Here is a 24629-nt window from a genome sequence, read left to right on the forward strand (position 1 = left end):
GATATTCAAAAAAAAAAAAAAAAAAAAAAGGCCGGGCGGTGGTGGCGCATGCCTTTAATCCCAGCACTCGGGAGGCAGAGCCAGGTGGATCTCTGTGAGTTCGAGGCCAGCCTGGGCTACCAAGTGAGCTCCAGGAAAGGTGCAAAGCTACGCAGAGAAACCCTGTCTCAAAAAACCAAAAAAAAAAAAAAAGATGATATTATTATCATCATCATCATTATTATTAGTTTTGTTTTTCAAGACAGGGTTTCTTTGTGTAGTCTTGGCTGTCTTGGAACTCACTCTGTAAATCAGGCAGGTCTCAAACTCACAGAGATCCTTCTGTTTTTGCCTCCCAAGTGCTGGGATTAAAGGCGTGCACCACCACCAGCAGCCTATTTTTATTTTATGAGCATTTGTTCACATGTATGTCTGTGTACCACATGTGTGCCAGGTGCTCATGGAGGCCAGAGGAGAGCATAGGATGCCCTGGAGCTGGAGTTATGAAGGGTTGGGAGCCACCATGCTGGGAACTGAATCCAAGTCCTCTACAAGAGCAAGGAGTGTTCTTAAAAGCTGAGCCGTCTCTGCAGCTCCCAGATCTAACCAACTAACTAAATATATATATATGAATTTGCAATCCTAGCACTAGGAAGGCAGATTCCTAGATCTGGATGGCCAGCCAGCCTGTTCTACTTGGCAAGCTCCAGGCCAGTGAAGACATTTTCTCAAAACACAAGATGAGGAGGAGGGGGTTTCAGAGTGGGTGAAGGGTTCTGTGATTAAGAACACTTGCTACTCTTGCAGAGGACTTGGGTGCCCAGCACCCACATGGCAGCTCACATCAGGTTGTAGCTCAGCTGCAGGGAACCCAATACCCTTTTCTGGCATCCATGGATACTGGGTGCCTGTACATGCAGACAAAACACTCATACACATAAAATTAAAAAAAAAATCTTTAAAACAAAACAAGATGGATAGTGTCTGAGGAATAACAACTGAGGCATCCATTTATAAACTTGCCCTTGTGTGCACCTACCCACACACACGTATCTACACACATACACACGTGTGCACACGCAAAGATTCTGTTAGGCTATTATAGAAATGTTGTAAGTAAATGCTTCAATAAGGAAATTGTACAAGCTCCAGGCCAGGCTGGGCTGAATCAGATCCTCAAAATCTCCCCCAAAAGAGGAGTATGTTTTGACTTTGAATAACATTAATTATAATAAAATAATAATTAACTCCCTATGTGTGGATGGTAATTAATATGGGGTTTAATTATCTGAAGTCATCCTGAATGGTAACTCACGCCTGTAATCCCAGTCATTGAGAGGCAGAACAGGAAAATAGAATTTCAGCTACACAGTGAGGCTTGAGCTACAGAGGGAGACCTTGTCTCAGAAAACTAAAACCAGGGCCAGAGAGATGGCTCAGCAGTTGGGGAGCTTCCTGCTCTTCCAGAGATCACAAGTTCAGTTCCCAGCACCCAATTCCTAGCTCACAACCACCAGTAACTCCAGCTCCAGGGATCCAATGCCTTTTGTCCTTCACAGATATCTACAAATATGTGGCAGATACACACATAAAAATAATTTTTTTTCCATATAGGATTTTTTTTGTGTAGCCTTGGCTGTCCTGGAACTTGCTCTGTAGACCAAGCTGGCCTTGAACTCACAGAGATCCACCTGCCTCTACCTCTCAAGTGATGTGTTTAAAGGCGTGAGCCACCACTGCTTGGCTTAAAATTAACTCAAACAAATAAAATCAATCAATCAATCAATCAGTGTGGCATGGTAGTGTACAGCTGTAATCCTAGTACTTAGAAGGTAGAAGCAGGAGGCTCAAGGTTATCTTTAGCATTCAAAGCCAGCCACAGGAGACCCTGTCTCAAAAAAAAAAACAAACTTACAATAAAAATTAAGTAAGGCCTATTTCTAAAGTGACAGCAAACTTGGCAAGAGGAGTAGATTTCCAAGTGGCAGTGGACAACGTACTCTACCCCCGGGAAGCTGAAATGTGAACTCATGGTTTTAGGAAGCATGGAATTTGTAATCGGAAACTGTATTTTTTTAAAGATGAAATCTCAGTATATAATATGTAGTCCTGGCTGTCCTGGAACTCACTATGTAGACTAGGCTGGCCTTGAACTCACAGAGCTCTGCCTGCCTCTTCCTTGAGTGCTGAGACCAAAGGCATGCATCACTACACCCTTGGCTTGTATTCATACTTTTGAACTTCAAAGCTCACTGTCTTCCAGTGCTGGGAACTGTCCTCTGTGACACCACCTACCTCCTGCCAGCCCTGTTATTTCCTTATCACCTGGAGTCTCTGCCAGTCAGTCAGCTTCTCGGAGCAACTTCAGGAGCACAGCAGGTAATGTGGACTGACCAACGGGTAACTTGTAGAATGAAAGAGTGTTCCATTGTATTGTTTTATTCAGGGGGGTGAAAGAGTGTTCCATTATACAGTTTTATTCAGGGGGATGAAAGAGTGTTTTATTATATAGTATTATTCAGGGGAAGTCTTGGGCTGAAATTACCCAGCTAGATCATTTGTCTGGAAAGTATGTAGGATAAAGAGAACAGCAAAATGTACTGTATACAAAGAATAGCATATAACCACCTCAATAGTGCAAGTGAGCTTTCGCTACCAACTCTCTGGTTTCATTCGGGGAATTTCATTGGTCATTAACACTATTAACACCAGAGCAATACATTATCAAAGTTTAAGAGTAAGGCAGTGGGCCGAGTGGTGGTGCACACCTTTAATCCCAGCACTTGGGAGGCAGAGCCAGGTGGATCTCTGTGAGTTCGAGTCCAGCCTGGTCTACAAAGTGAGTTCCAGGACAGGCACCAAAAGCTACACAGAGAAACCCTGTCTCAAAAAACCAAAAACAGAAAGAGTATGGCAGTGAGTGTCTGGGATTCTGTCCCTTTCTTTTCTTACCATCTGTTGACTTACAGGTCACACCCCAGAAGTAAGTGTAACTTTAAAACAGTTTGTTGAAAGGCTCTTGGCACTTTCTCCCTCATTTCACAAATATTATTAGTTATTTCTGGTATCTTATTAATTTTGACTCATCTTCTTCTTTCCTTGTTAAACAGTGAGACATATATAGTTTTATTTAATAATGTGTAAAAAGTCATACTTAGGCACAGTGGCGCATTAGCCATAAGCAACGTGTCTGAAAGTCTCTTCCCGTGTTTAGGAGCTGTGTCTGAGCCCTTGTCCTCATGCTCCAGATAGCTGGGCCTTTGCTGTATGGCAATTGTCTCCACATTTCTTTCCCTCTGGGCTGGCTGTGACCTGATCACTTAACAGTAAATGGGGACTCAAAACAGTTTCAGCCTCCTCTTCCCTGCTACAAAACGGGCTTCAGAACACTAGGAATTCTCCTCAGAAATGGACTCCATAAAAATGTAACTTAGCTCTCAGGAGGTCTGCTGAAATCCTGCTACCCTTACTCCATATGACATGGTGTTGACATTACTGTTGTCCAGTGCTGGCTTTCTCACTGCTGACGTGATTCGGGGCCCCTTTCTCCCTTTTGTGGGGACTGAGAGGTGGGGACCCAGTTTTCATCACCATTCTGGAGGCACTTCCTGCAGATGTGCCGTGGCGACAGGCACGCTGTTCCTAAGAAGCCACTGCTCTGGAGAAAACTCCACGCTGTGTTAGAACTCCATTGCCACAGGTTCCTGGCAAGATGTGTTTATTTATTAAATGACATGTGGCGATCCATTTGGATAGAAGGAGGTGGCTTGTCACCCTTGTGCCTCTCAATGCCGCAAGAGTTGCTTCCAGGACTGGTTACAATCAGACAATGGTCTGAACGCTAGTAACAGTCTTCCACATTCTTTAGAATTTCTCTTCCCTGAAATCACTGTCCTTCTTTGTAGCCAATATGATACTAAAAGAGAAACTAGTGGGCTCCTCCCCTAGACACCTACTTTGCCCGTGTCCTCTAAAGGCGCTGTTGAGAATAGAAAACCAAAACCAAAAAAAAAAAAAAAAAAAAAAACAAAAAAGCTTCTTGGTGTTTGGTTGCTTTTACAGAAGCACTACAGGAAGCATGTCTACAAGGACAGAAAACATAAAACATAGACCCGTGCTCCCCCACACGGAGTTGGGCTTGAAGAATTTGATCAGATAAATTGAGGGGAGGTAAGGAAAGAGCTGATGAAAGAAGACATGGAAATTGGATACACATCTATAATCTCATACTGAGGCAGGAGGATTATCAGCCTGAACTACAAAGTGAGTTCAAGGTTAGCCCAGTCTACAAAGTGAGACCCTGTCTCAAAGCAAACAAATGAACAAAAAGCTGTAGGAATGGCTTAGCTGTGATTTGGGGTACGTAAGAAGGGGGTGAATGACAGAACCAGGCTAAGGAGAGGTTCCGTAGCCATATTTTGTACTGGGCTACTGAACTATAGTTATGCCAGCTCGCGAGAATATTCCTAAGAACAGCGTCTTGGTTCTATTGCTGGGAAAGGGACACCATGACCAAGACAACTCTTAAGAGAAAGCATCAACTGGGACTTGTATAAGCGTCCATGCTTATTTACTGGGCCAGCGTCACCTGATATGGCCATGAGGAATGAGATCAGGCGAGGCTGGAGGGGGAGCAATCAACTCTTTATACCTTTATCAGAAACAGAATATAATGGCAATTGCCAGGATCAGTATAGCTGTAGTTGCCAGAATTCAGTGAAGTTTTCAAGTCACACAGGGTAGCCAAGATTAATGTTTAAAACCAACTGTCCTGTCAGGTTTCCATGCTTCCTTGGCTACTAAGGGAGCGTACCAAGAAACACAAAGTGGCCTGAGTGCTTCACTGCCTGAGGGAGCGCTTCAGTCTCTCAGGAGGCACATTGTGCTCCAGCAGCCATGGACTCTAACCTGAAAAACCTATGACGCATGCTTCGCAAGGCAGCTAGGCCAGGCCAACTCCATGGTTCCCTGCAGGCTTGCTTACGGGTTCAGAGGTTTAGTCCATTTTCATCATGGCAGGGAGCATGGGGGCATACAGGTAGACATGGTTGTAGTAGTAATTTCTTGTTGACTGCCACACCCAAGTAATGACGTGGAGACTTATTGTTAATTATGGGAGTTTGACGCTTAGCTTAGGTTTGTTCCCAGCTAGCTCTTGTAACTTAAATTACCCTGCTTCTATTAAGCTACATTCTGCCACGTGGCTTTTACCTCTCTTCCATTCTGTACGACTGACTTGCTCCATGGCTCACTGGCGTGTCCCTCACACCTAGATTCTAAGCCTCTAAGTTCCCCTCTCCGCCCAGAAGTCCTGCCTAAGCTCTCCTGCCTAGCTGTTGGCCCTTCAGTTTTTTATTAAACCAGTCACAATGACACATCTTCACACAGTTTAAACAAGTATCCCACCACACGTGGTGCTGGAGAAGCGGCTGAGAGTTCTGCACTGAGATCTGCAGGCAGCAGGAAGAGAGCGATATTGGGCCTGATGTGGGCTTTTGAATCCTCGGGGCCCATTCCCAGAGACACACTTCCTCCAACAAAACCACACCTACTCCAACAGGGCCACATCTTAGTCCTTCTCAAGTGATGCCATTCCCCGATGACTGAGCATTCAAATATACGAGCCTTTGAGGGCCATTCTTATCTAAACCACTTAACAGGGCCCCAGACTTAGTGGACCTGAGACCTTAGCACAACTGACTCCATGATGGAAGTACTGTTCATGGAAGCTGTAAAACTCAGCACGTTGACAGTACCACCGGTCAAAACTAAAACAAAGGCCTAGTCCATTGAAGTCCATAGTTAGGAGAAAGTCTCTAAATGTACTAACCTTGCTTTTTGGCTTCTGTGGTTTGGTCTTAGGCAGGGGTTACATGGAAAGTTCTTGGCAAGCAATCGGTGAGGTGGGGACCAGGGAGGTCTGCTTTTCTGACACACAGGCTGACGTCATCTGTATGACACTGGGCGTCCTGCCTCTGTGACTAAAGCAAAGCTACTGAGTAGAACGGCTTATGACTCACGTCCCTGCAGTTGCTGTTGCAGCAACACTGACTGCAGCCACGTATTAGGATGCAGAAGGCCTCTCTCCCTGAGAGAACCGGGAGACAGCTGCTCTTCTCTACACTGGAGGACCAGGGGAGGCAGAGAAGGCGCCCTCCTCCAGGACAGAGCTGATAACATTCACTGACACTGTCTGCAGGGTGCTTCCGTCAGGAGTGTCTTCTTCCACAGCTGAAACCACCACGAGCTGGCGAGCAAAGCCGGGCCTGCCTTTGCTGCCACCAAACAACTGTGCTTCCTCCCGCAGATCTCCCCACCATGAAGGCGACCTTCTCAATGGCCCTCCTTGTTCTAACTGTCTCAGTGTGGACTTCCTTTGCAGTTGGTAAGTTACAAGTTCTTGCTCTATCCATATTTTCTGCAATAGATCTAATCTATGGAAAAATTAGAGGTGCCAGTGTCATATAGAGTCATTCATTCATTCATTTGTAGTGTCATTCATTCATTCATTTGCAGCGCTGGAGATTGAGCCTAGAGCCTTGTGCCCACTGGACAAGTGTTGTACCATGGAGCCTCGTCCCCAGACTCCATCGAGATTCATTTGATCATTGATTCCTCACGTTACAGATGAAGCTGAAATCCAGAGAAAGGAAGGATTCACACAGTGTTGCTAACTATCAAAACCGGAAGTTGAATCCCAGGCTTTCAAATCCAGAGCCACTGACTTTTCCACATTACTAGGTTATCAAAAGGACATTCAGTCCTAGAAAGCATTCACTTCCGGTTTGTGTCTGTACATATCTCAAACCCAAAAAGAACTTCAGCAGGCTCTGGAGAAGGAGATTCTGGTCTTCTGGCTAATGATCGACCATTTTTAGCAAAAGCGGCATTCACAGTTAATTGTAGAGCTGAGGGCCCCTACACATTCTTTTCCCGTCTAGACCCCCCAGTTCATCTTTAGTCTCATATTTTCCATAGCTACTGTCTCTCACATTGAAATTTCCCCACAAGGTTCACACCTTTAAAAGCTTTGTAAAAAGCTGAGAACTATTATTCATGTCTTGAGTATCTTCCTCTCCCTCCGTATCCAATGTAATCCTGTCTGGAGGACACTGGGTATATTTCCACATATCCTCACTTTTCACTCAGTCCTCACCCGCTCTGCTGCTGAATGCACTGCCCATGGGCATCCTCCCTTGTTTCCTTCTGATGGATGTTTCGGTCCTTAGGCTCTGTAGGTAATAGGCCCTAAGCAGGGAGACCAGAAGGCAGGGCAGTAGTATAACGCGGCCCCTACTACTCAGGGGCCAGAAGCAGCCTGACGATGGTCATGCTGCTTGGTCAAACATTAACTGAGTCCCACTCTGCCACCCAAAGAAGGAGTGACCCTGTCTGCTGCTGGTAAGTTAAAGCTAGGTGGCTCTTGCTCTGATCTCTTTGGCTTTAACTCTGTATTTGGCTCTGTGTTTCTTTTTTTTTTTTTTTTTGAGACAGGGTTTCTCTGTGTAGCTTTCCTGGAACTCACTTGGTAGCCCAGGCTGGCCTTGAACTCACAGAGATCCGCCTGGCTCTGCCTCCCGGGTGCTGGAATTAAAGGCGTGCGCCATCACCGCCCGGCAGCTCTGTGTTTCTTATTAAAATGACTGTTTAGAAATTCATCTACATTTGGTGCCCAACATGGGGCATGAACCCACGCCCCTGGGATTAAGAGTCCCATGCTCTACTGACTGAGCTAGCCGGGCCTAAGCGCCTGCTTCAACCACGTGTGTTGGCAATCTGGCCACAAGCAGCTCCAGCTGCATGTAGCCACTAGTAGCTATGGTCGAGCGCAGCTCAGCTGGGCCTGAGGCCTGTAAACTCTGGCAGAGCCAGGGCCTCTAACCCCTGGCCTGTGAGAGCACCAACAGTTTTTTAATAAATTCTTGCCACGTGGGCACCATATGTTTGCAGAGATGTGGTCAGACCTTCCTTTGTGGGACCACCAATTTTTTTTTTAAGATTTATTTATTATATATACAGTATTATGCCTGCATGTGTCCCTGCAGGCCAGAAGAGGGCACCAGATCTTATCACAAGTGGTGGTGAGCCACCATGTGGTTGCTGGGAATTGAACTCATGACCTCTGGAAGAGCAGTCAGTGCTCTTAACCACTGAGCCAACCAATTCTTTTTTTTTTTTTTCCTTTTATTTTATTTTACAATACCATTCAGTTCTACATATCAGCCACGGGTTCCCCTGTTCTCCCCCCTCCCACTCCCTCCCCTTACCTCCAGCCCACCCCCCCATTCCTACCTCCTCCGGGGCAAAGCCTCCCCTGAGGACTGCAATCAACCTGGTAGACTCAGTCCAGGCAGGTCCAGTCTCCTCCTCCCAGACTGAGCCAAGTGTCCCTGCATAAGCTCCAGGTTTCAAACAGCCAACTCATGCAATGAACACAGGACTTGGTCCCACTGCCTAGATGCCTCCCAAACAGATCAAGCCAATCAACTGTCTCACCTATTCAGAGGACCTGATCCAGCAGGGGGCCCCTCAGCCTTTGGTTCATAGTTCATGTGTTTCCATTCGTTTGGCTATTTTTTTTCAATAATTGAGTAAAACCAAAATTTATTGTAAGCCACAGTCGTCCTAGGGACCTCCATACTATATATATAGCCTCCATGGTTCTATGGGTTGTGGTCTGATTGCTCTTTATTTTATATCTAGAATCCACTTATGAGTGAGTATATACCATGACTGTCTTTCTGGGTTTGGGTTACCTCACTCAGGATGATTTTTTTCTAGTTCCATCCATTTGCCTGCAAATTTCATGCTTTCATTGTTTTTCTCTGCTGAGTAGTACTCCATTGTGTATATGTACCACATTTTTTTCATCCATTCTTCCGTTGACGGGCATCTAGGTTGTTTCCAGGTTCTGGCTATTACAAATAGTGCTGCTATGAACATAGCTGAGCATGTATCTTTATGGTATGAATCAGCATTCCTTGGGTATATGCCCAAGAGCAGGATGGCTGGGTCTTGAGGTAGTTCGAGTCCTAATTTTCTGATAAACCGCCATACTGATTTCCACAGTGGTTGTACAAGTTTACATTCCCACCAACAGTGGAGAAGTGTTCCCTTTGCTCCACATCCTCTCCAACATTGACTGTCATTGGTGTTTTTGATCGTAGCCATTCTGACAGGTGTAAGGTGGTATCTCAGAGTCATTTTGATTTGCATTTCTCTGATGATTAAGGATGTTGAGCATTTCTTTAAATGTCTTTCAGCCATTTGTAGTTCTTCTTTTGTGAATTCTCTGTTTAGCTCTTTAGCCCATGTTTTAATTGGACTGTTCAGTATTTTGATGTCTAGTTTCTTGAGTTCTTTATATACTGTGGAGATCAATCCTCTGTCAAATGTGGGGTTGGTGAAGATTTTTCCCATTCTGTTGGCTGTCTTTTTGTCTTATTGACTGTGTCTTTTGCCCTGAAAAAGCTTCTCAATTTCAAGAGGTCCCAGTTATTAATTGTTGTGCTCAGGGTCTGTGCTGTTGGTGTTTTATTTAGGAAATGGTCTCTGGTGCCAATGCATTCAAGAGTGCATCCTACTTTCTTTTCTATTAAGTTTAGTGTAATTGGATTTATGTTCAGGTCTTTGATCTACTTGGACTTGAGTTTTGTGCATGGTGACAGATATGGATCTATTTGTAATCTTTTACATGAGATCCAGTTATGCCAGCACCATTTGTTGAAGATACTTTTTTTTTTTTCCACTGTATAGTTTTGGCTCCTTTGTCAAAAACCAGGTGTTCATATGTGCATGGATTAATGTCAGGGTCTTCAATTCGATTCCATTGGTCTGTATGTCGGTTTTTATACCAGTACCAAGCTATTTTTATTACTATAGCTCTATAGTCGAGTTTGAGGTCAGGGATGGTGATGCCTCCAAAGGTTGCTTTATCGTATAGGATTCTTTTAGCTATCCTAGGTCTTTTGTTTTTCCATATGAAGTTGAGTATTTTTCATTCTAAGTCTGTGAAGAATTGTGTTGGGACTTTGATGGGGATTGCATTGAATCTGTAGATTGCTTTTGGTAAGATTGCCATTTTTACTATGTTAATCCTACCTATCCATGAATATGGGAGATCCTTCCATTTTCTGATATCTTCTTCAATTTCTTTCTTTAGAGATTTAAAGTTCTTATCAAAAAGGTCCTTCACTTGTTTAGTTAGCGTTATCTCAAGGTATTTTATATTATTTGTGGCTATTGTAAAGGGTGATGTTTCTCTGACTTCTTTCTCAGCCCTTTTATCATTTGTGTGTAGGAGGGCTACTGATTTTTTTGAGTTGATCTTGTATCCTGCCACTTTACTGAAAGAGTTTATCAGCTGTAGGAGTTCCCTGGTAGAGTTTTTGGGGTCACTTATGTATACTATCATATCATCTGCAAATAGTGAAAGTTTGACTTCTTCCTTGCCAATTTGTATCCCTTTGATCTCCTTTTGTTGTCTTATTGCTCTAGCTAGAACTTCTAGTACTACATTGAATAAATATGGGGAGAGTGGACAGCCTTGTCTTGTTCCTGAATTTAGTGGTATCGCTTTGAGTTTCTCTCCGTTTAATTTGATGTTTGCTGTTGGCTTGCTATAAATTGCTTTTATTATGTTTAGAAATGTTCCTTGTATTCCTGTATTGGAGAAATTATTTTGGCCACTCCACGTAGTTAAAAGGATATTTATTTAATGGCGTAACTCACAAATTAAGTAATGGGTAGGTCGCAGGGTCTGGGGAAGGTGTAATGCAGTCCAGCGGTGTTCTCCGGAGCTCTGCACAGTCAATCTCCACCGGTCAGCGTTCCGGCACCGGCACTGAGAGAGCACCCAGAGAGAGCGCTCGCCCATCCAGCTCTCGGGTCCCCAGGTGCCTCCCCTCGCCCCGCCTCGTAGGCGTGACAGTTGCCAGAGTCTCAATGGGGGTTGGAACTTCCAGAACCAAGCTGGAATGGCTACCCACTACATTCCTGATCTTTCTAAGACCTTTATCATGAAGGGGTGTTGGATTTTGTCAAAGGCTTTTTCAGCATCTAATGAGATGATCATGTGTTTTTTTTCTTTCAGTTTGTTTATATGGTTTATTACATTGACTTATTTTCGTATGTTGAACCATCCTTGCATCCCTGGGATGAATCCTACTTGGTCGTGATGGATGATTGTTTTGATGTATTCTTGGATTCGGTTTGCCAATATTTTGTTGAGTATTTTTGCATCAATGTTCATGAGGGAGATTGGTCTGTAGTTCTCTTTCTTTGTTGCATCTTTGTGTGGTTTGGGTATCAGGGTAATTGTAGCCTCATAAAAAGAGTTTGGTAATGTTCCTTCTGTTTCTATTGTGTGGAACACTTTGAAGAGTATTGGTATTAGTTCTTCTTTGAAAGTCTGGTAGAAATTTGCACTGAAACCATCTGGTCCTGGGATTTTTTTGGTTGAGAGACTTTTGATGACTGTTTCTATTTCTTTAGGGGTTATTGGTCTATTTAAATGGTTTATCTGGTCTTGATTTAATTTTGGTATGTTGTATTTATCCAGAAAATTGTCCATTTCTTCCTGGTTTTCCATTTTTGTGGAGTACAGGTTTTTGAAGTATGATCTGATGATTCTCTGGATTTCCTCGTTGTCTATTGTTATGTCTCCCTTTTCATTTCTGATTTTGTTAATTTGGGTGCTCTCTCTTTGCCTTTTGGTTAATTTGGCTAGGGGTTTGTCTATCTTGTTGATTTTTTTCAAAGAACCAACTCTTTGTTTCATTGATTTTTTTGTATTGTTCTCTTGTTTTCTATTTCGTTGATTTCAGCCCTCAATTTGATTATTTCCTGGCATCTATTTCTCCTGGGTGAGTTTGTTTCTTTTTGTTCTAGAGCTTTCAGTTGTGCTGTTAATTCATTGGTATGGGATTGTTCCATCTTCTTTTGTGTGCATTTAGAGCTATGAATTTTCCTCTTAGCACTGCTTTCATAGTGTCCCATAAGTTTGGGTATGTTGTACTTTCATTTTCATTGAATTCTAGGAAATCTTTAATTTCTTTCTTTATTTCTTCCTTGACCCATTGATGTTTCAGGTGGGCATTATTCAGTTTCCATGAGTTTGTGGGTTTTCTATAATTTTTGTTGTTGTTGAGGTCTAACTTTAAGGCAGGGTGGTCTGATAAGATACAGGAGGTTATTCCAATTTTTTTATATCTGTTGAGATTTGTTTTGTGGCCAAGCATGTGGTCAATTTTTGAGAAGGTTCCATGGGGTGCTGAGAAGAAGGTAGATTCTTTTGTGTTAGGATGGAATGCTCTGTAGATATTTATTAAGTCCATTTGAGTCATAACATCTGTTAGGTCCTTTATTTCTTTGTTAAGTTTCAGTCTGGTAGATCTGTCTTTTGGTGAGAGTGATGTGTTAAAATCTCCCACTACTAATGTGTGGGGTTTGATGTGCGTTTTAAACTTTAGTAGTGTTTCTTTTATGAATGTGGGTCTTAACCACTGAGCCATCTCTCCAACCAATTCTTATAACTCAAATTATAACTTACTGACCTACATTCTACCACATGGCTTTTACTTCTCTCCTGTTCTGTATGTCTGACTTGTTCTGAATCTGCTCTTTATTAAACCAATCAGTAGGTGCTTTGGCAAAGATACATCTTCACAGTTTACATAAAGATTATCCTTCAATACAAAAATGCTTTGGATTGAGTATGTAAGCTAGTGAAACTCAGCATCTTTTAAGGCACTTCAGTATTAGTATTACAGATAATTTATAACTTATAATGTATTTCCTTAAACAACTAAAGAAAATACGAGTGGCAGGGTGGTTGAGGGTGGCTCAGTAGGTAGAGTGCTTGCCCAGCATGCACAAAGCCCTGGGCTCCATCCGTAGCACCACAGAAGCAAGCATAGTATCTACAATACTAGCACTCAGGAGGTGGAGACAGCAGGCCCAGAAGTTCAAGGTCATCCTGGACTATACAGCAAGCCCAAAGCCAGTCTAGACTACATGAGATCCTGAAGAAAGGAGGAGGAGGCAGGGAAGGCCATCTAGAACAAAAGCAACTAGCTGTCAGTGGAGAGGATGAAGGGATAGGGAGAGACATTGTCAAAAAACTTCCCTTTAAGATTTATGTTATGCCGGGGGTAGTGGCCCACACCTTTAATCCCAGCACACTTGGGAGGCAGAGCCAAGCAGATCTCTGTAAGTTCGAGGCCAGCCTGGGCTACAGCATGAGATCCAAAGCTGCTACACAGAGAAACCCTGTCTAGAAAAAAAAATTACGATTTATTATTGTATGTGCATGAGTGTTTTGACTGCACATGTGTATGGCACCAGGTTTGGGAACTGGCCTGGCTGGGCACTATGTTTAAGCACTGCATTCAGAGGCCAGAAAAAGGTGTCAGATGCTCCGGAACTGGAGTTATGAATGGTTGTAGACCACCCTGTGGGAGCTAAGAACTGAACCTTGATCTTTTGCCAGAATAATAAACGCTTTTAACTGCTGAGCCATCTCTCCAGCCTCAGAGAGTATGTAAAAATGTCTTCATGAAACCCAGTACTGCATAAAATGAATATGTACCAATTTTAAAAAATAATTTTAAAAATGACAAAAAAAAAAAGCTAAGGCTTTTGGAAGTTATTTACTCATGAAGGGGATGGCCAGGTCTCTACTTCACTAAGAGGCAGGAGCTTCCTGCTTCTTCTCTTCGTTCCTGTAGAGGCCAGCTTGTGCTAAAGGAGAATGCTGGGCTCTGATGATGGGATGGGTGCTCTTGATGGGGTGCTCTTGAATGACAAGGAGGGCCTCCTTCACCTAGTTTTTTCCTCTGAGGACACAGACAGGACAATAACTCTCCCATGGGCATGCTTTTGTCTTCCAGATTTCCCTCTTCCTATGGCCAGTCACATGACGGATGAACTCTTCCAGGAGACAAAGGTGGGTTCCACTTCCCAGGTTCCCAAGAACAGGAATGGGGAAAGATCCAGCTTCCCTTCCAGGTCCCTGGGGGATGGGGAGCAGGAGGGACTTGCCTGGGAGCACCACAATCATAAGAGAGTCCCAGGGTGTATGCAGCTCTTTTGGTTGCCTCTGGGGGCTCTTCCTACACACTACTCCAATAAGCAAGCCTCCTGTGATAACCACCACTAAATGCATGAGGAAGTTATGATTCAAATTCAGGTTGATCCCAGTCAGATTGTGGCTGTGTTTGCCTTTATTTTCTTATTTTATTTTTTTTAAGATTTATTTATTATGTATACAGTGTTCTGTCTGCATGTCTGCCTGCAGGCCAAAAGAGGGCACCAGATCTCATTACAGATGGTTGTGAGCCACCATGTGGTTGCTGGGAATTGAACTCAGGACCTCTGGAAGAGCAGCCAGTGCTCTTAACCACTGAGCCATCTCTCCAGCCTTTAAACCCAGTACTTAGGAGGCAGAGGCAGGCAGATTTCTGACTTCAAGGCTAGCCGAGTTTACAGAGCTAATTCCAGGACAGCCAAGGCTACACAGAAAAACACTGTCTTGAAAAACAAAAACAAAATTCGGGTTGGTCCCATTATGCCCTGGACATCTTTTCCATGGTGATATCCAGGACACATGTGTGCCACCCTCACACCGAACCCATGATGCACTCTTTGTCAGCCCTGCTCCTTAACCTTGCTGTTAAGTTCGAGCACACTGCCACGTTAGGCAGTACAGATTGTAGGTCACTCACCAATGCTCATAAGCAATTCCAATTTTTCCAGGCATGGTGGCCCACACTATTAGTCCCAGCACTGAGGACGCACAGGACAGGTGGGAGGTTCTCTGTGAGTTTGAGTCCAGCCTGGTCTACAGAGTGAGTTCCAGGACAGGCACCAAAACTACACAGAGAAACCCTGTCTCGAAAGAAAAAGAAAGAAAGAAAGAAAGGAAGGAAGGAAGGAAGGAAGGGAGGAAGGAAGGAAGGAAGGAAGGAAGGAAGGAAGGAAGAAAAGGAAAGAAGAGAAAGAAAGAAAAGGAAAAGAAAAAAAGAAATTCCTTTTTTTTTTCTTAAAATTTTATTTTAATTTATGTGTGTCTATATGGATGTATGCCACATGTGTACAGGTGCCCATGGAAGCCAGGAGAATGTCTTGGATAGCCTGGAGCTGGAGTTACAGGCAGTTGTGAGCCGTCTCATGTGGGAGCTGGGACCCGAACTCTGTTCCTCTAGAAGAGCAGCCAGTGCTGCGCCATCTCTCCAGCCCCAGAAACGCCTGCGTGGAAAGACATTGCCCAGCTTTTGCTCTCTGTATGTAATAATCACACTTCATGGTCTGAGGAACAGAGGCTTCTTCCCAATAAGGACCGGGTGGGAGGTTGGGAATGCACAGAACATCCATTACAGTTATGTAGGTATCATGGTAGGGACCGGCAGAAAGGTGAGCATCCGAGGCCTATTCTCTAAGCTCCTGGCCTGGTGTTCCTTAGTCCATCCCCATCCTTGCTACCAGTAACAATGGCCGAAGGGCCTGGGGAGAGGGATGGAAGCCGTGCTGTGTCTCCCTTCAGGATTTGTGCCAGAAGAACGTAAGGAATTGCTGGATCGTTTCCTACTATAACCCCAGTGAGCCCATATGTGCCAGTGACCATGCCACCTACCACGGCGAGTGCCATCTCTGCTCCAGAATTCTGTAAGTCTCTGTTTCGTTATCCCTGCCTCAGCCGATTTCCATTAGCTCTTCCCGCAGACACCCCTCCACTACCTGCTCCCGCATTTCTTCCCTTTTCCCTCCTGCTCCTCGAAGTTGAGTGGGATCCTGTTCCAGCAATGCAGAAACAGGACGCCACAGAGGTCAGAGTGCAGTGTCTGGTGCAGAGAACCACCAAGTGGAGGGACCTCAGCAACGAGTGGGCACAGCATTCAGACCACGTAACCACCGCCCAGGTGGCTCACCAGGCCAAAGAGCAGTCCGGTGATGAGGAGATGGGATGAGGAGATGGGCTGGGGAGACGGCTCAGCAGGTAAAGGCACTGGACTCCGAGCCTGATGACCTGACTTTGATCCATGGTGGAAGGACAGCCCTACATTCCAAAGCTGTCCTCTGACCTCCACACATATGCCAAGCACACACGTGACCATGCATATACATGAGCAAAAACACGAATATTCAACATAATTAAAACGCTTCTTAAGGAAGGGGAGGAAGAAGGGAGATGGGTGAAGAGGAGGAAGAGGAGGAAGAGAAGGGAGAGGAAAAAGGTGGAGGAAGAGGAAGGGGAGGAGGAGAGTGGGAAGAAGAGGAGAAAGCTGGGTATGTTTCCCCAACTCATGGTTTATTGGTCTTTGAATGAATATTATTCCCCAAAACAACTTTTTAATGTTCTCCTGTCAGTGGTTCTGTTTGGGCCTGTGACATTTAGCTTTTGACAACATCTGTACAAAATGCCCGACTCTCTGGTCCATGGCACAGAAGTCTGCATTAAGGAACGGACAAACAAGTGGGGACTTCCTGGATAGAAGCTGCTTTCTCCAGGGAGGAAATCCACAGCTTGTGCACCACTCCCCAGTTAAGCCAATATCCGTGTTTTGTTTTGTTTTCAAACACAGGGTTTTTCTGTACAGCCCTGGCTGTCCTAGAACTCACTCTGTAGATCAGCTGGCCTTGAATTCAGAGATCTGCCTACCTTCTGCCTCCCAAGTGCTGGGATTAAAGGTGTGGCCACCACCGCCTGGTCCCCAGGATCTTGAGAGGAAAGAGAAATGACTTGAGACTGAGTCAAACATCCACCCTCTTGATAGTCCCCTTTAAGAAACAGAATAGTCTTCCTGGTCAGACGACAGATGCGGGGCCAAACAGGAGTCAGCTGTTTGGTGCTCTTGGTTGTATAAATACTAAAACTTACACTCAGAGCCCATAAAGAGTTGTGAAGTCAACGTGTGTGTCAGTCTCAATGACTGGCACAGGTAACTGCCAGTTACAGAGCAGTGGGGACCCACAGCACCACAGACCGAGAGACGTTGTTGTATACAAACTCACTTTTACTGTATTAAAAAGAATTCGGGCTTGAGGAAACGGCTCCGTGGGGAAGAATGTTTGTGGGCCCAGCCTGCCCATCAGAGTTCAGATTCCCAATACCCACACGAGGAAGCCAAACAAGGCTGCATGCAGTACCAGTGCTGTTGGGAGGCAGAGACTACTGGGATCCACTGGTTTCAGCACCAGCCAAGCTCTAGGATCAGTGAGAGACCCTATCCCAAGGGAATAAGGTAAAATGATATAGCATAGGCTATCTCCTCCTCTGGTCTCCACATGGACACACAGTACAGGTCCCTGCACACACACATGTGTAGACAGCACACACACATATCTACATAAACACTAAATAAAACACATACAATTCTTTGCTTGATCTGTGGATATAGCTCAGTGGTTGAACTCTTACTCGGTATATGTGAGGTCCTGTATTTAACACCCCCAACAATTCAAAAATAATTATGGTGCACATCCATGATCCCAGCACAAGGGAGGTAGAGGTAGGCAGATCTCTGTGAGCTGGAGGCCAGCCTGGTCTACATAGCAAGCTCTAGGCCAGCCAAGCTGTATAGGGAAGGGAAGATGGAATATATTCCCTTCTTCTTTGAGTGTCCACTGCATACGAACTATACCTTTACCCACTGTATACCAGTTAACACGGGTATAATTATCATATATCAGTTAACACAGGCATTACTATTGTACACCAGTTAACACAGGCATAACTACTGTACACCAGTTAACACAGGCATAACTACTGTACACCAGTTAACACAGGCATAACTACTGTACACCAGTTAACACAGGCATAACTATTGTACACCAGTTAACACAGGCATAACTACTGAACACCAGTTAACACAGGCATTACTATTGTATACCAGCTAACACAGTTATAATTATTGCTGTTTGCTTTTGAATCAGGAGAAAAAGATGTACAAGTAAAAAGTATGTTTCATTGTCTTTTCTAGCTTCATAGGAGCTGCCCACTACTGGATCTCTGTTTCTCCACATGAATTCTAGTTTGTCTGTTTCACTTGAGACAGGGTCTCATTAAAAAACAATTGTAAGCTGACCTCAGACTTGCTATAGCCCAGTCTGGCCTCAGACTCAACCTCCTGGCTCAGCCTCCTGAGGGCTACGATTACAAGTATGAACCACTACACTTGATTTTCTGTGTATGAATTCAAGTTTCTGTCTAGAATCCTTTCATTTAAAAAAAATCACATTTTATTTATTTGGGGAAGAGGGACTTGTACATGCCACAGTGTACACATGGAGGTCAGAGGTCAACTTATAGGAGTTGACTTTCTCCTTCCCATTTATAAGTTCTCAGGTTGTCACCTTGGGAGCAGGTGGGTTTACATGCTGACCCATCTCACCAACCCTGTTAGAGAGTTTTGGTTCTTTAGGGTTTTTTTCTTTTTAACTAACTTTTTTGTTTTTGAGAATTTTATGCATTAGTACCATATTTATATCATTCCCACCCTTCCCTCTTTTCTAACTCCTTTGTGTCCCCTCCCAATCCCTCTCGATTTAATTATTATTGTTGCATGTAAACACACACACACACACACACACACACACACACACCCTCCTGAGTTCATTTATGTTTGCATATGTGTACTTGTGTTTAAGGCTGACCACTTGAAGTGGGATACCTAAGAGGGGCTTCCTCCTGGCAAAAACCGATCCTCATCCTCTCAGAAGCCATTGGCTGCAGGTCATCATCTAGGGGTGGGGCCTTGTGAGATTTCCCCTGTGGTCATCATGCAGATCTTGTTTCTCAGCAGTATGGTTGCCTGAACAAGACCAGTTGGGAGGTTTGTGATCACAGATTTAATGTCTGTATTTGGAGGTCTGCTGAGATGTTTTATTTCTTTTTTGTTTTTTTGGTTTTTCGAGACAGGGTTTCTCTGTGTAGCTTTGTGCCTTTCCTGGAACTCACTTGGTAGCCCAGGCTGGCCTCAAACTCACAGAGATCTGCCTGGCTCTGCCTCCCGAGTGCTGGGATTAAAGGCGTGCACCCGGCAAGATGTTTTATTTTTTTATCAGTCAGTTTAGGTAATTGTGTTTTAATGAAATTTTCAGTGTCTTCTAGGTTATCTAACTGATATATGTGTTCATGGTATTTTCTTAAGATTGTTCTATTTTTAATGGTGTGTGTGTTTGTGCAAGTGCACATGAGCATGCAAGTGCATGTATGCACACGCACGTACACATACACACGAGCATGACACATGTAAATACAGATGCCTATGGAAGCCAGAAGAGGTCATTGGGTCCCCTGGAACTAGAATGTAGGCTATGCCCAAATTCACCCTCTTCTGACCTCCGTGGATACACAGACATGCATGCAGGCAAAACACATATATACACACAATAAAATGAATACATTATATATATATATATATTAATTCACTGTTATTAACAAAATATTTCTTTCTTGACTTTGCCTAAGATTACCAAGAAAGAGTTGGTGATGGTTTATGGCATACAACAGAAAAAAGATAATCATTCCATAATATGATTTCTTCCAGATACGAAAGCAGAACCATAATTAAAATGCATGATGGAGAATGTGTAAGTAAAGTCACTTTCATTCTTTCATTTTAAAAAGTAAATCACATGTATTTAACAGCCCATTGTCAAGGATTTATGAGTGTGAGTTGTATGTGTGTGTGGTTTTTGTATGACTTCTTTATTGTTCTCTGCCCTGTTGCCTTGAGACAGGGTAACTCCCTCTCAGGATCCACCTCCCTCAGTTCCCCAATGCTACTCACAGGGACTCACTGCCATGCCCAGGTTTTTACTTGGTACTGGGAATTCAAACCCAAGTCCTCACATTTGTTCAGCATTTTCTCTTATCCCTGAGACATTTCACCAGCCAGTTATCAAGGATTTGTAACACTATAACATGAATTCTAAACTGTCTTTTAATAAAAAATCCTGGTGCCAGATATTGGGGTAAATGCTGAAAGATCAGAGAGACAAAGGAACAAGCCACTGCCACGTCTCACCTCGCCAACTCCTCGGCCAATAGGTCTCTAGCTGAATGAGCTTCCTCAGCCAAAAAGGCTCCAGCCAAAAAAGCCTCTAGCTGAAAGGGACGCCGAAAAGTCTTTAGTTCCTGTCTCCTCACACCTTAGATACTTTTCTCAGCGCAGCCATCACTTCCTGGGATTAAAGGTGTGTGCCACCACTGCCTGGCCTTTCTCTATGTTTAATCTAGTGGCTTGTTCTGTTCTCTGATCATTTGGCAAATTTTATTAGAGTACACAATATATCACCACAGTTAAGAAAACTGTCAAAATTCGGGCTGGAGAGATGGCTCAGCAGTTAAGAGATCTGGCTGTTCTCCCAGAGGTCCTGAGTTCAATTCCCAGCAACCACATGGTGGCTTACAACCATCCGTAATGAGATCTGGTGCCCTCTTCTGGCCTGCAGGCAGAACACTGTATACATAATAAATAAATACATCTTTAAAAAAGAAAAAAGAAAACTGTCAAAATGCATAAAGGGAGGGACAGTGGTAAAATGAAGCCCCTACATCTGTCATACAGATTCAAAAAATTGGGAGGTTTGGATTGGGTGGTGGTGGCACATGCCTTTAATCCCAGCACTACGGAGGCAGAGCCAGGCGGATCTCTGTGAGTTCGAGGCCAGCCTGGTCTACAGAACGAGATCCAGGACAGGTTCCAAAACTACACAGAGAAACCCTGTCTCGAAAAACCAAAAAAAAAAAAAAAGGAAAAGAAAATCCAACATACTGCCTATGCAGCTAGCCTAATCCACTGAGAAACAGAAAATAAGTGTATGTAACCAAGCCTAAAAATCAATGATAAACTAAAAGAAATCTGAACCTACAAGCTTGCTCTGACCAAACAGAAGATTCTTGTGTCTTACCCCTGAGGTTAGAGGCAGGTCAAACAAGGTGCAGGGTTATTATCCACGCACACTTCAAGGCGCAGAAAGGACTACTGGGCATCCAACACAGTGAATCTGCACGTGAAATAACACGGTCTTTGAAGGCTGAAAGCTGCCTGCTACCAGAATTCCTTCTTGCTCAGCATGAGAAGGGGGTGGCCCTTGTGTCACATGAATTCAATCCCAGCACTCGGGAGCCAGAGCCCAGCCTGGTTTACTGAGTTCCAGAATAACTGGAGCCACACAGTAAAACACTGTCTCCAAAAACTAAAAAACAAGAAACAAAAATTATATGACTTAATAGAGAAACAATCTATTCTCCTGAATTATTAGTTAAAATTAAAACTATGATAGTCTTCTCTAAAACTATGTTAGACAACCTTTCCATGATTATTCCAGCTGATACTATATCTCTGATAAATGCATGAGTTAGACAGCTGGAAGAATCTGAAGGGATATTTTATCATCTCAACATTCCGTGTTTCAGGCAGAAAACAAGAATATGCATCTTTATTCATTTTTTCCCCTCATTTTTCCTTAGATTTTTAGGTTTTGTTTGTCTGTTTTTGTTTCTGAGATAGGGTCTCACTATGTAGCCCTGGCTATCCTGCCACTCTCTGTGTAGACCAGGTTGACCTTGAACTCACAGAGATCTGCCTGCCTCTGCCTTCAGAGTGCTGGAATTCAAGCCATGGACTACCACACCCAGCTTGTTCTTAATATGTCCTTAATATTCAGAAAAAAATGACAAAAGAAATAGGCAAAGACTGGAGAAAAGCCAAATCTGAAATTCTAGCACTTAGGAGGCTGCAACAGGAGGATTACAGATTTGAACCAGCCTTGCCTCCACTGTAAGACCCTGTTTCTAAAACAAAGATTGGAGACAGAGAATATGCACCTGGGCTTGTTCATGAGCTGACTGACATGTGAAGTCTGCTCAAATGCTCTGGAATAAGTGGACAGGTTCAAACTGAAACAATAGTGAGATGCCAGTTTACTGGCTACTGGAAAAAGTCAGAAGGCCGGGAAGTATCCAGTGCTGGGGGAGATAAGAGGTCAGGATTCTCACGACCTCTGGGAACTGTGAGCACTTAAAGTCATGGTGGAGAAAAATCTCACATGTTTTAGACAATGTAACGAATTATGTACATATGTATCTTATGGAGCAACATTTCCAACCTTGAAAATGACCAAGAAATGTTCTCATCACTTTGCGAAGTGACATAGGAATCTATGGCGGTGTTTATCATGGTGTGAAGCAAAAGAGAATGAATGAATGGATGGATGGATGGATGGATGGATGGATGGATGGATGGCAGTTCTTCTTCCCAGAGACTTGCATAAGTTTTCTATCTATATCATAAACGGGAGGAGGGCTGGTTCTTACCCCTCCCCCAGCTCTCAGGCACTCTAAAGGCATACTTCCCAGTTATGTCTCATATTCAAATAAGCAGAGGTCTGGAGAGGCCATGTGATTTGTCTCAAACCCTCTGAGCTGAGAACTGAGAATATGGGGGTCTGTTTCCCATTCTGCTCTTCATACAGCCCTTGGCCTACCCCGTGGGTCACATCCCTCTAATCTAATACCTCCCATCTGCTCTGCTGGAGTGGAGTTCTGAGAGGCTCCAAGTCCCCAGAAGCACAGGCACCCACAGCCTGTGCTCTGCTCTGTTCACCTCTACTCTGCTGTCTTTTCATCCTTCAATGAAATCAGAATGTCTCTCAGTCTCAGTTCAGGGGTCAGCATCCCTCCTACTGGATTGTGGGTATGTACAGTGCAGTAGCTTATCTCTTCATTTCACTGACTCCAATTCTCTAAGCTAATATCTCTCTTACAGATTTACTCCTTGGATGAGTCTGAACAGGAATAAAAGTTACTGGATCCTCAGATAGCCAAGTGAAGCATGATGGCTGAGTCTTCAAAGATACCCAATTTGGGGGTCAGGGCTGGAGTTCTTGGTAGAGGACTTGCTTAGCATGTATGAAGCTGTAGGTTCGATCTCCAGTGTTTGGAAGAAAAAAAGGAATAGCTCCTTGAGAAGTGCATCCTGGTAGTAGAAGATACTTGAATCAAATTCATTGATTTGCTTCTTCAATAAATGATTCTCAGCATAGCTTGGCTGGTAAACATTTTCTCAGTTAATAAGAACCTTTTTTTCCTTCAGACAGGGTTTCTGTGTAGCCCTGGCTGTTCTGGAACTCGGAGCTCTGCCTGCCTCAGTCTTCCGAGTACTAGGATTAAAGACATGCACTCAGCAAGAACCTTTTCAATATGTCAGATATTCTATGTTCACATCCCTCCACATTTTCACACAGTGACCAAATAACCAATGAAATGCAAAATGAGGGAATAAATATCTCAGTAGCAGAAATATTTACAAACTGAGGGCTTTGGTCATAATTAAGTTGGATAGTTGCCCTGTTAACTGTATGGCTCTCGGCATGTCTCATAACAACTACCCATAAAAGGGATTCAGATTTGAATTATGTGTATGAGTGGTTTTGCCTACATGTACGTCTGTGTACCACAAGCATCCGCGATGCTGTAAAAGCCAGAAGAGGGTGTCATATTCCTACAAGTGGAGCTATAGATGGGTGTGTGACACCATGAGGGTGCTGGAATCAAACCCTGGCCTCTATAGAGCAGTAACTGCTGAACCACCTCTCCAGCTCCAAAGGTTTACTTTTATTTTTAAATTATGTGAATGTGTCTAGATGTGAATATGTGCAGGTGCCCACAAAAGCCAGAGGCACTGGACCCCTGGAACTTGAGTTACAGGTGGTTGAGCTACCTGACTTGGATCTTCTGCAAGAGCAGACATGCTCTTAACCACTGAACTGTCTCCACCTTGGAATTCAGAGTTTTATTGAAAGAAAATTTGTTGAGCATGATATTGGAGTGATTCCTGGTGATGGTAGTGTTTCTCTGTACTTCTCAGTAAGGTATCTAAGGCTCAAAACAAACTTGAGCTGGGTCTCATGGAGCAGATCTGCAATCCTAGCTACATGGGAGACTGAGACAGAAGAATTGCAAACTCAAGGCGTGCCTAGGCTATAGTTTAGGAACAGCCTGGGAAACTGTGGTGTACATATAGCTCTCAGGTAGAGTATTTACCAAGCATGTGCCAAGGTTCCCAAAACAGCACAGTATTGGTGGGGGTTTTTACTCTTTTTTGGGGGACCCACCACCCAGCTACCAAATAGATCACAAGTAGAGGCTTATTCTTAATTATGAATGCCTGGCCTTAGCTTGACTTAGTTTCTTGCCATTGTTCCTTAACTAAAATTATTCCGTCTACCTTCTCCCTCTGCGTTTCCTGGAACTCGCTTTGGAGACCAGGCTGGCCTCGAACTCACAAAGATCTGCCTGTCTCTGCCTCCCAAGTGCTGGAATTAAAGGCGTGCACCACCACGGCCCAGCTCCATTCTTTTTTTGTAAATCTTACCCATACTCCATTGCTGGTTGTGTAGCTGGGTGGCTGGCCCCTGAAGTCCTCCTCCTTCTCTGGCTGCTAGCTCTTTTTTTCCCCGATTTCTCCTTCTATATATACTCTCTGCCTGCCAACCTTGCCTATCCTTTCTCCAGCCTTGTTATTGGCCAGTTCTTTACTAGACCATCAGGTGTTTTAGACAGGCACAGTAACACAGCTTCACAGAGTTAAACAAATGCAACATAAACAAAAGTAACACACCTTAAAATAATATTCTACTACAAC

General features: G+C 43.9%; 1 protein-coding gene across 1 annotated transcript; it reads left to right on the forward strand.

Moving 5' to 3' along the window:
* Positions 1-2236: 2236 nt before the first annotated feature.
* On the forward strand, positions 2237-23027 carry Spink8 (serine peptidase inhibitor Kazal type 8 (putative)). Its single transcript, XM_076577079.1, has 6 exons — positions 2237-2358; positions 6287-6364; positions 13869-13924; positions 15521-15642; positions 19527-19569; positions 22752-23027. The coding sequence occupies exons 2-6, from the start codon at positions 6298-6300 to the stop codon at positions 22782-22784; spliced, it is 321 nt and encodes a 106-aa protein (XP_076433194.1). The 5' UTR covers positions 2237-2358; positions 6287-6297; the 3' UTR covers positions 22785-23027.
* Positions 23028-24629: the final 1602 nt, after the last annotated feature.

This window comes from Peromyscus maniculatus, chromosome 7 (genome assembly GCF_049852395.1).
Source record: "Peromyscus maniculatus bairdii isolate BWxNUB_F1_BW_parent chromosome 7, HU_Pman_BW_mat_3.1, whole genome shotgun sequence".
Taxonomy (NCBI): Eukaryota; Metazoa; Chordata; class Mammalia; order Rodentia; family Cricetidae; genus Peromyscus; species Peromyscus maniculatus.

What these genes read in the sequence shown, in the direction of transcription:
- Spink8 (XM_076577079.1), top strand. Translation starts at nt 6,298, where the DNA reads ATGAAGGCGACCTTCTCAATGGCCCTCCTTGTTCTAACTGTCTCAGTG. An exon ending in GTGGACTTCCTTTGCAGTTG is followed by an intron (nt 6,365 to 13,868) that starts GTAAGTTACAAG and finishes TTTGTCTTCCAG; the next exon opens with ATTTCCCTCTTCCTATGGCC. An exon ending in CATCTCTGCTCCAGAATTCT is followed by an intron (nt 15,643 to 19,526) that starts GTAAGTCTCTGT and finishes GATTTCTTCCAG; the next exon opens with ATACGAAAGCAGAACCATAA.